At 46.5% G+C, this 11,211-nt stretch overlaps 1 protein-coding gene across 6 annotated transcripts in view; it reads right to left on the bottom strand.

The window, feature by feature from the left end:
• Positions 1–256: 256 nt before the first annotated feature.
• nhsl1b (NHS-like 1b) overlaps positions 257–11,211 on the bottom strand; it is an 81,742-nt gene continuing 70,787 nt past the window's right edge. For 4 of the 6 annotated variants that reach the window (XM_024291131.2, XM_024291132.2, XM_024291137.2 and 1 more), the window contains exons 4-8: positions 9,955–10,144; positions 9,496–9,627; positions 5,718–8,624; positions 4,017–4,134; positions 257–1,582 (exon numbers count right to left, since the gene is read on the bottom strand). In XM_024291131.2, coding sequence (XP_024146899.1) covers positions 940–1,582; positions 4,017–4,134; positions 5,718–8,624; positions 9,496–9,627; positions 9,955–10,144 — 3,990 coding nt within the window. In that variant the 3' untranslated portion in view covers positions 257–939. The remainder of the gene's footprint in view (positions 1,583–4,016; positions 4,135–5,717; positions 8,625–9,495; positions 9,628–9,954; positions 10,145–11,211) is intronic. The other 2 variants (XM_024291133.2, XM_024291135.2) reach the window with 1 other exon arrangement.

Here is an 11,211-nt window from a genome sequence, read left to right as displayed (position 1 = left end):
AAGAACAATAGTTTGATTGCATACTGCAATCAAACTAATAAGAAGCAGAAGAATAATAAAAAAGAAGAACAATAGTTTGATTGCATACTGCAATCAAACTAATAAATCTATAGAAAGAAAAACACTCCCTTCCAGCAAACACTCTAAAAATATACAAACATTTGAAAAGAAAACTAAACTCTCTATGTATTTACAGATAGAACGGTATAAAACTGTAGTAATCCTCAGAGGAGCAGTCAAAACACAAGCGATCAGATTAACAGCCAGTTGGGTTTAATTTCTGAACTCTTTGGTTGCCCACATGAAAAGAAAAGACCTGGACAGTAAAACGTTCGGGTTTTACATTTATAGTTTTATACTTAAATCTCAAACACATAAATCATTAATTAAAACATGTTTTAAAACATACTTTTTAAAGTCACGAAAAGATCTATGCACAGTGCAAAATCTACAAACTAAAAAAAAAAAAAAAAAACCAGATTTTGTGTTGCTGCTTTGGTTCTGTTCCACCAGTAGGTGGCAGCACCGAGTCCTCTCCGCTTGCTAAGAACCACGATCGTGCAGCCGAGTCTGTACCTCGTCCAAAAGAACGGTTTAATGTGATTTGAAAACTCGGATTCCGTGGCATCGACTCTGAAGCCTCCAGTGTGACCCGACCTCTCCGAGATCCACGGCGGCAGAAGTTGCAGTTCCTTCAATTCACCTCAACTTCAAAGAAACTAAAATGTCGTTAAAACGAAAAGAGAAACAAACTAAAACACCAAGAGTTCAGGAATCCCTCTTTTTCAAACAAAAACTGAAGGAGAGAATGGAATCGGACTGCTTTCTGGGCGTCTCGGCTCGCATCCGGACTCAACAGCTTCTCGGGGGGGCTCCTCTTCCGGCCCCCGCGCTCGCTGAGGACGCGTCATCGTCTTCCGTGAAGTGCACTGCTTCTCTTTAACCTCTGCTCTCTTCGGATAAAGTGCCGTTGGTTTCTGAGGGAGTCTGCCCTCCTTCCCGGCTCTCGCCGGATTCGCTTTCGCCGTGCTCCCCCTCGCGCTCGCAGATCACAGTCATGGGGCTGCTGAGGATGCGGCTACGGGAGTTGTATTTGCTGCTGGCGGCGGAAGGCGGCGTGCGAGAGCGCCCGAACTTTGATCCGGGCGAATACGTCGGCGAGGACAGAGCGTCGTAGCGACTCCACTCATCCGTTACCCTCTTACTCCCCCTGAAGGAGGAAGAGGGGCTGTGCGGCGCCATCGGGGACGTGGGGGAAGCGGCGGGGGGGTCTAGCGCAGACTCGGAGCGCGTTCGCTGGAAGCGCGGGTCGGTGGAGCGCAGCATTTCCGTGGCAGACATGCGGAAGCTGTTCTCGGAGCGGCTCCCCTTGCGGAGCAGGAGGGCCTTGAAGTTGTCGCTGCTGGTGGAGGACTTGCGGAGGTTTCGCTGGATGGAGCCCATCTGCCGGGGAGATGGAGAGACCGGTCCAGGAGACACAGCGGAGGGGGTGGAGGGCGTGGAGGGCGGAGACTGCGCCTGGACCCCGGAGCGGGACTTGTCTTCCTCTGACTCTCTGCGGCCCAGAACCTTTCGCTTTGACCTTTGAATTGGAAAGAAATGTGGAATTCAGTCTAAGAACTTTAAAAGAGACAGAAGAATGAGGTCTAGGACAGGGGTCCCCAAACTTTTTGATGTTTTCTTCTTGATAGGGGTTGGGGTCGATTTGTAGCGTAAAAAAAAAACTGTAACCATTACAGCCTAGACATAAACATTTATGGTTTTCCAGAAAGCCACACATAACCAAATTTAAAATAATTCATTTCTGTACTCGTCATAAAAAAAAAATCATATCAAAACATTTTAAAAACTAGATATATAGCATTACTAATGCTAGTGTGAACGCTCTAAGCTGAATTTGGCCGCTGAAGATGCTAATGCCGATAGCTGAAGATGTTGAAGCTGATTGCTAGCTAAAATATTGGTGAAATTAGCGGAAAAAACTGAAAAAAATTTGCAATTAGCCAAAGGACAGAGCATGTAGCTAAAAAATATTAGCTAAACTCCAAAATAGCCTAAAAAGATGAAAAAACCCTAAATTAGCCATAACAAATAGCATGTAGCCAAAATATTAGCTAAATGTCAAATTAGCCTTAAAAAACTGGTAAAATGTGTAATTTAGTCAAAACAGCTAGCATGAAACTAAAATGTTAGCTAAGCCCTAAAATAGCCTAAAAAATGGAATCTACCAAAAAAGCTAGCCTGTGGCTAAAATATTAGTGTGTGCTGCCCCCTACAGGTTGAAACGAAGTATTACAGGTGACATTTGTGATTGGTCAAACCATGTTGCTTTTAGCCATATATATATATATATATATATGACAGTTTCTGCAGAGCAGTAGAGTTGTGGGCGGGACCACCTGATGTATTTTTTACATCACAAATAAGCTCTTTTTCATACGTCATTTTTTCATCTGCTTCTGATTGAATAAAGAAATACTCCTAAATGTAATTTTGAACTAAATTGCTTAATATATGTTATCAATCATCAGAAAAAAACAATAACGTGTTAAAAATAGTAAGAACATCGTGTTAAGTCTATTTTACCTTCAAAATAAAAGTCAAATTTAAAAGCAAAATAAAAGCTTTTAGCATTTTTTTTAAATCTCCGTGACTTAATTCATTATTTATAACAATTGCATTAGTCTGAATTTTATTTTTCCTTGTTTTATTCTCTTTATTTTGAAACGGAGGGGGCGTCGTGGTCTTTTGATTGACAGGTAAGTTTTAAAGGTTTTATTTCTGTGAAATCCTGTCAAGAAGGCAGCAAAAGCAGAGCAGAAACAGATTGGCCTCCAAAGGGTCATGTGACCAAACCGTAAAATATATAAACCCTTTCATTAATAAACTAGTTATTCTCCTAAATGAAGGTTTTTATTAAATTATTTAAGATAAAAACCTTTCATAAAAAAGAAGTTAACTTTTACATTTTCATAAGAAAATCTGCTTAACAAGTCAGTGGCCTAAATTCTGCTCGAGTCCCGCTGTGAGTTGCCACATTAACATTACATAAGATATTTCTCCCTCTGATTCACACGAGCCTCCACACACCTGAACTCGGTCAGCCGTGAGGAGCTGGCAGCTTCAAACGCGGAAAAACAAACAGCGCTCTGGCACGCTGCTTGTAATCAGAGCTGCAGCTAAGAGCCTCTGATCAATGCTTTCGTCCGACTGCGCTGCTGCTGCTGCTGCTGCGGCTGCTGCGGGGAGGATCTCCCTCAAGATAAAGTCGTTCCTGCAGCAGCTGGGATGCCGCTTCACTTTGCTCTCACAGGGAAAGGCAGACGACTGGGAATTCTCCGGAAACTTCCATACAAAGAAATCGATTCCCAAATCTGATCAGATATTCTATACGTTCAATCCTCCTGAGGCGCCGAAAACAAGAAAACGCTTCTGGCCTCCAAATGTAATCATATATCAAGCGTGTCCATAAAACGACCGTAAGGCAGAGAAATCATCATCCAGCGAAGATCAAGGGAACTCCTGAGTGCTGCTGCACGTGACCAAGAATCCAAAAACTGGCACATGAGAAATTAATGCTCGTATGTCAGAGCATGTGTGAGAAAGACGACGCGGGGAGAGCGGATGTCTCCGGTGGGTTTCTATAACCCAGATTAGGACCGGAGGGGGGGGTGTCGAAAAGCTCAATAATAAATGAAGCAACAGAGTGTTTTCACGTTTAGTCCTTCCGTCCTCGAACAGAAAAAGCCACTTTTCCTCTTGGAGCGGGAGAATTTAGACATCTGCTGTGTGACAGCTGTGCTCGCCTCCTTATAGGAGCGACGGGAGCAAAGTTATGGCTGGAGGAGGAAGAGGAGGAGGAGGATGGAAGATGACAAACGGTGAAGGGAGGGACTGGAGAGTTCAGGGTGACGGGATTTATGAGGAGGTGAGTGTGGAGGAAACAAAACAGAGAGAAGTGGGGAGAACAACCTGCAGACAAGGAGGATAAATAGGAAAATAGAGACATTTATTACCTGTGTATGACTGCAAAAAGGTCGTCGGTGGTTCTGGGTTTGGAGGGAGTCGGGGTCACCATTTTGCGCTCCGACTGGGGTGGAGGCAATTCAGCCGCACTGGATTCAAAAACTTCATCTGCAGACACAACGGTCCACCTGGTTAGTTGAGTTAAAACAGGAGATCCTCTTTTCTCCTCCTCCTCATCCACTGAGCTCCAGCTGCCCGAGCCTCTGCACATTTAACACTCGCCTCCTCCTTCCAAGCCCCTCCCCCTTAACGCCGTCCAATCACAAAAAAAAAGCATCGTCTCCTGGGACAGCTGCCTCTTCTTTGAGTGAGAGGATGGGATGGAAAATACAGTTGGAAAGATTGTCTACATTGAGAGTGATGTGACAGCAGCTACTCTGCATACAGCATGGATGTCAAACTCAATCGCACAGGGGGTCGAAATCATTAACATTCTCATAAACATTTATTGAACACTCTAAAACTACATTTTTAAAACTTTAAAACTGTAACTTTTTAACATGATTATGAACTAGATATATAGCATTAAATGCTGTAAGTTGAATTTGCCAGCAGAAGATGCTGAAATTGATAGCTAAAAATGCTAAAGCTGATAGCCAACTACAGCATTAGCAAAAGGATAGGAAACTTAAAAAAAAAAAAAAAAAAACTTAGGTTAGCCAAAAAAGCTAGCATGTAGTTGACATATTACCTAAATGCCAAATTAGCCTAAAAAACTGAAAAAAAGTCTAAATTAGAAAAAAATGCTAGCATGTAGCCGACATATTAGCTAAACTCCGATATAGCCTAAAAAAACTGAAAAAAGCCTAAATTTGCCAAAAAGCTAGCATGTAAATATTAGCTAAACTCAAAAATAGCCTAAAAAACTGAAAAAAACCAAAATTAGCCAAAAATGCTAGCATGTAGCCGACATATTAGCCAGACTCCAAACTAGCTTAAAAAACAGAAAAAAGTCTAAATTAGCCAAAAATGCTAGCATGTAGCCGACATATTAGCTAAACTCCAAAATAGCTTAAAAAACTGAAAAAAGCCAAAATTAGCCAAAATGCTAGCATGTAAATATTAGCTAAACTCCAAAATAGCTTAAAAAACTGAAAAAATCTAAATTAGCCAAAAATGCTAGCGTGTAGCCGACATATTAGCTAGACTCCAAACTAGCCTAAAAAACAGAAAAAATGCCTAAATTAGCCAAAACAGCTAGCATGTAGCTGAAATGTTAGCTATACTCCAAAATAGCTTAAAAAAATAAATAGAGAATAAATCAACTTAACATTAAATAACTTATAATATTTTACTCTCCGTAAAAATATATTTTGTCAAAATTATACAAGTTAGAAATAAGCGCACGATAACATTGGGCCATTAATAATAAAGTAAAATGATCTGGAGGGCCGGATAGAATTACCCGGAGGGCCGGATAGAATTACCCGAGGGCCAGATCCGGCCCCCGGGCCTTGACTTTGACACACGTGGCACACACACTCCTCGAGGAAGAACTGCTCTCTGTGTGATAAGCCTCTTTTTCACAGTTTTATGCATCTTCAAAAACTCCCCGCATCGACAGTTTGCTTCGGAAAAATTTCCCAACAAAAAAAAAAAATGCAGAAGTACATAATTTAATCCTGAAGCATTTAACCAAATAAAACTATAAAATGGAGACTATTTGAGGAAAAATAATGATTCAGACTCACTTGTGTCTTCCTCCTTGGAGCTGATGGACCCGGTAGTGCTGCTTGTTCCTTCTCCCTCCTCGTCTTCCTCCTCATAAATCTCTCCATTCGTGCAAATGAGATCCGTCTTCTGGTCCAGCAGGATGTCAGTGCTGCTCTCTGAAGCCTCCTCCTCCTGGTTGTCGCTCTCCTTTGTCGCCTCATTTGTCGTTTGTGCGTCGACCTGATCTTCCGCTGCGTTGTCGTTCTGAGTTGGAGCGGGCTCGCTGATCGGTTGGGGTGGAATGAAGGGGAGTTTGGGTTTCTTGGAGACGGGTGGCGGCCTGGCTTTGACAGGGGAGCTTTCACATGTCCCTGGCGGCGGCAGTGGCGGCGGCGGCAGCTCTTCCTCGTTCTCTTTTCCATTGAATGAACAGTAACTCTGGTCGTCTCTGTTGATGACTGCACTGTCTGGTGTGTCGATTATGAAACTGCAGTCCAGGCTCAGCTCCTCCAGGAGTTTGGTCACAGGCGAGGGCGTGGACTCCCGCAGGTCCTCGATGGGGGATGGATCCAGACCGTGGAGCTTCAGCTCCTGGAGGAGGTCCAGCCCGTTTTCCTGAGGTTTCGTCAGCTCCAGCTCCCCGGTGATCTCCTCCTGGGGTCGCTTGACGGAGCGCAGCTGGACGCTCTGCAGGGCGAAGGGGGTGATGAGGGGCTTGGGGGACTCTGTGACGTTGTTGGGAGTGTTTTTTGTTGGTTTCCTCACAATCTGGGATCCTCCAGCTGGGGCGAAATCCGGCAGCGGAGGTGGTGGTGGAGGGGGAGGACTAAAGCTCCCATTCAAGGAGGAGCTGTTGTGCATCAACAGGTCTGGAGATGGAGGAGGAGGGAACTCTGGTGAAGCAGACGTTTCGTTTGGACAGTTGGGTAACGGAGGAGGAAGAGGAGGAGGAAAGGGCGGAGGACTAAGAGGGGCAGAAGAGGTGAGGTGGAGGGGATTAGGCGGAGGAGGACCTGAGCTCTTGAGCGAGTCCGACGTGTTGGAGGACAGAGAGGTAGAGGACGAAGAGACAGAACCCGAGGAGAGGAGCGAGGACTTCCTCTCCGGCACTTTGGGTTTGGGCCGACTCCCTGAGGAGGGGGACATGGATCTGACGAAGGCTGGCACCGGCGTTCCGGCTGTGGGCGTGTTGGACTGGCTGGAGTAACCGCTCGACGGGGAGGTGAGTCTGTGCACCCTGTCCGGCGAGGAGCTGGACGGTTTGGACTTCCCGGACTCCTCCTGTCCTGGAGCTCCGTCCGTCTGAGCGTTGCTGTGAACTTCTCCATTCTGTAGGACTCCTGGATGACCCTCTGACATGTTGTCTGTAGCGTGGGCTGGTGGGGTCTGCCCCCCCTGGTCTGCAGGGGTACGAGGGTAGTCCATGTAGTATCCCCAGGACTCTGCGTAGTCGGAACGCAAACTGCTGGTGTCGCTGTGCGTGGGTGTGACGTGGCATAAGGAGTACACATTAGACACACCGTTGGTGTTAGCTAGCGAGGCTGCGGAGCTGCCGGCACTGATGCTGCTCTGACTGCGCGGGCGCAGCAACCACGGGTCGTCATAGTCGCTGCTGGGGCTGTGAGAGGGCGACGATAGAGAGGTCCCCTTTCCCTTCCTCAGTCCCATTTGTAGGCTCTGCTGCAGGCTAGCGATGAACATTTCACTGAGCATGCTCACACCGTCTCCGTTAGCACCACTTGCAGGAACGGGTTTTTTTGCGGCGGGCTTGCGCCTCAGGGAATCGGTGCGCGCCGGAGGCGGCGGCGGCTTCTTCGACTTGCGGAGCGAGATGCTGCGCGACAGAGAGCGGTCGCTGTACACGCTCCCCGAGTCTTCCCGGCTCGCCATCTCGCGACACTCGTACATGCTGTGTCTGGACCGCCCCGCGCCTGCGCCAGGCCCGCTTCCGTGGCTCCGGGAGCGCAGGCCCGAGTCCACGTGCATGGAGGTGAAGTATCCGTCGTTGTCCTGGGAGTAGAGGGAGCTGGAGTCCGTCCGTGAGGAGTGGTCCAGGCTGCTGTAGAGCTGGTTGATGGGAGTGGAGCAGCTGGAGGTCAGAGTGCGGTGCGGAACCACGTTTTCCGGCGTGTCGTAGATCCACTGTTCCTCTGCGGGGCAGGATGGGGGAGTGGGAGCCAAAGTGCTGTGACTGTGAACACTTCCGTCCGAGTGGCCCGACTCACTGGGAGGGCCTGAAGGCGTCACGCCGTTGTGCTGTGCGTGCGTGGGGGTAGAAGTGGCTAAAGCCGAGACAGCTGATAAGGATAAATGGCTGGAGGAGCCGAGGGCGATGACATCCGTGGAGTTGGACAGGGTGGCGTTAGGAATGTAGGAGGTGGAATAAGCTGCCTGAGGGGAGACCACACATGCGGGACCGCCTCCCCACTCGCTGGACTGCGTCCTCCTGACCTCCTGAGACGTGGATCTGGGCAAGGTGCTCGTTCTCGGGGCGTTCCTGATGTGTACCGCCGTTTCGTCCACCTGGAATTTTCCTATACTCCTCTGCAGTTGATCCTCCGACTTGACGGGCGTGCTGCTATAGATGGGATCGGCGCTGAGGGACACTCTGGCGCCCTGGCGCGGCAGACTGTGAAAGCGGGAAGGGTCGCGGCAAAACTGGTTGGGCAGGATCAGGACGCCGGCGCTGTCGGTGCTCGAGACGGAGATGCTTCCAGTCGAAGAGGAAGCGGATATCCCCGCCATTTGAGCGGCGATCCCTTGCCCTCTTTGTGCTCGGATTCTCCTCACAGACGGAGGGACGATCTTCACTTCTTCAGTCTGGCAGCTGGAGTCTCTTTTCTCGAAGCGGAGCGTCGAGTTGACACTCCCAACTCTACCCAAAGTGGAGTACTGTCCGGGGATGAACATGGAATGTGGCCGAAGCTCCCCGCCTCGTCCTTTAGCTGCATAGAAGTAAATAAAGTCAGAAAAATCCTAGATAGTTTAGTTAAATGTGTCATTTATGGAACTACAGCTCCTCAGAAATGACTCTTCATTAGGAATGATACAGCAGACTCATATACTTCCCTGCTAATCTGATTCTCGCTCCGGAACAGACTCACTCGCAAACATGTTGACATGCTCATGCAGCAGACCACACACAAACAAATGCAGATTTCCTTCAGAACATCTTTTTTAATACATACTTCTGCGCCCCTTTTGCGTTATCCTCAAACCACAAGAAAACACCCCGCTTCCTCCTTTTGCTCACTGACAGTGTGGCTGCTGCTCAAACAGATTAAGCTGCAGGTCTACTTTGCAGGCAGCTCCAGTGCAGGCGGGGGGGGGGGCAATTACCCCGACTCGATAATCGTGACATTCAGACGCTGTGGTCAAAGGCGAACCAAATACACTTTTTTCTCCCCAACAGTGTGGGTGATTGCACCACAAAACTGCATCTGACAGGTCAGTGGTATGCAAGTAAACCTGCAGCATCAGCGCACGTCGTCAGGGTTTCACAGACTACACTCACATAAGTCAATAAAATTAGGATGTTTTGAAGTTGACAGATTCAGTAGAATCAAATGGTACATTTATGCACAGATTTGGCCAAATAAATCATTTTTAAAGGCGTATAATTACTTGGAAACCTGTCATTTAGCCTTGAGATTAGGGGAAATAAAATGAGTAATCATAAAACTACTAGAAATGTTTGCAGCCTGACTGTAGGAGGGCGTGTGGAAGCAAACGGACTACATCATATGTAGAAATGAGATCCACAAAAGACGTTGATGCTGTATATCTATGGACATTGAGCTCCGCGGACGTCCATACCTAGCTCCTGGTTGAAGTTGTCAGGCAGCCCTGATATAGTCTTTCTGCGTTTGACCTTCTTGGGCCGACGGGACACGGTATCAGTGTTAATGAGGGAGCGCCGGATGCTCGCCTGGCGGTCAAACAGCGCCCCTGGTGGCCAAAGAGGGCGAGAGCAAAGGCAGGCAGACACACAGGCAAACAGCAGTCGGTTAGTCAGAAGGAGTCGGAGACGTGCGGAGGAGAACTTCTGAGCAAGCGTGCAAATATTAGCACGAAAATTAAAAAAAATGTGTTTCTTGTCACTTGTAAACAAAAGATAAGTGGGTTAAGACGAAAGCTTTAAAGTTTGACATTAATGATTAGTACAGTCATTCAGGAATAAAGTAAATGTTGGTAGAAATTAGTGAAAAAGAGGCCACACTAAACTTCTCTCTTAAATAAAAAGGTCAGCTGGACGAGGCTTTAAAGGGGGAGTACCTGTGACGTTGATGGGGACTATATCCGTGGGCACGGCCTGAGCCGCTCGCCTCATCTTCTCCTCCGGCGTCGGGAGGGGAGCCGCCTTATTCCACACCATCTGCCCGTCAACTTCCAACATCTCCCCGCCGCGCTCCTGCGACCTCAAGGACAGCTGGGATTTATCATCCTCCATCGAGGACGCTATGGACTGCAACAGAAATATGGATGAAGCAGAAATGTACGTTTCTTCTTTCTACTAAGAGTGAGGCTGTCATAGCAGCAGAACCAGAAACCACTCATGGGTGAAAGTGTGCTCCTTTCTCTGCTTTACCGTATATATTTAACCGTTTCTCTGAGCCAACATCCGATCGGCAAAGACAAAGGTTGTTTTGGGGGAAGGAACCCCCGCCATCATTAAGAGGGAAAAGCACGGGGGGCTTTTTTGGGGATGTCTGTGACCCGACCAGGAGCACATTTCTCCTTTTGTCGTTGCTGTCAGGAGGAGTTAGACTCAACAACTTCAAGAACACAAAAACTCAGAGAGGGGGAAGCAGAAATGGAAAGAACAGACATGTGAGGAGAGCGTTTATAGCAACAAAGATTGAAGGTCAGAGCAGAAACTAAAGTTTTTTTTGAGGGGAAACCATTAAATTTAAGAGTTAAGACGAATAAACCCTTGTTTCCTCTCCGCTATGTTACCCACTATGATTGATTTCTTTGTTAGCTTGAATAACTATTTTTGTTGCTTTTTAAACCAAAAATCTTGTAAATTTGAAACAAATATACAAAAAAAATGTTTATTATTTTAATTTTATCAATTATTGTGTCAAAACAAAAAATGAAGCAAGTTTGATGAGGGGTGTCAATCAATCAATAAATCAATCAATCTCTACCCGGGAGCAGAACTTTCCTAAACTTTAAGAAACCCTTTCAAAATGATATTTTAACTATCAGAACTTTCAGTTTTTAAGCTTTTAAATGTGAATAAACATTAACTGTCTAGCCGTTTAGAGTGAAAGAAGAGCTTCAAATGGGACAGAATCGTTTTTAAGTCTTCAAGTCAATTTTAACAAATGTTCAAATTTGTATAAGTACACCGGTTTACCTCTGGAGAAAAAGCCGGCGAAATACAGTTTTTTTCTCTGTGGCAGTGAGTGTCACAGGGAAAAAAATGGCAAAAAAGGTTTAAAAAAAGAGAGAAGAAACTGGGAAAAAAAAGGTAAAAAGCTAAAAACGTGGAGTTCTGGGCAATGATTTTCTGCGTAAATTGTGGTT

This window comes from Oryzias melastigma, linkage group LG24, assembly GCF_002922805.2.
Source record: "Oryzias melastigma strain HK-1 linkage group LG24, ASM292280v2, whole genome shotgun sequence".
Lineage (NCBI taxonomy): Eukaryota > Metazoa > Chordata > Actinopteri > Beloniformes > Adrianichthyidae > Oryzias > Oryzias melastigma.
The sequence above is the reverse complement of the archived record's forward strand: the minus strand, read 5'-3'. Positions and strand labels throughout refer to the sequence as shown.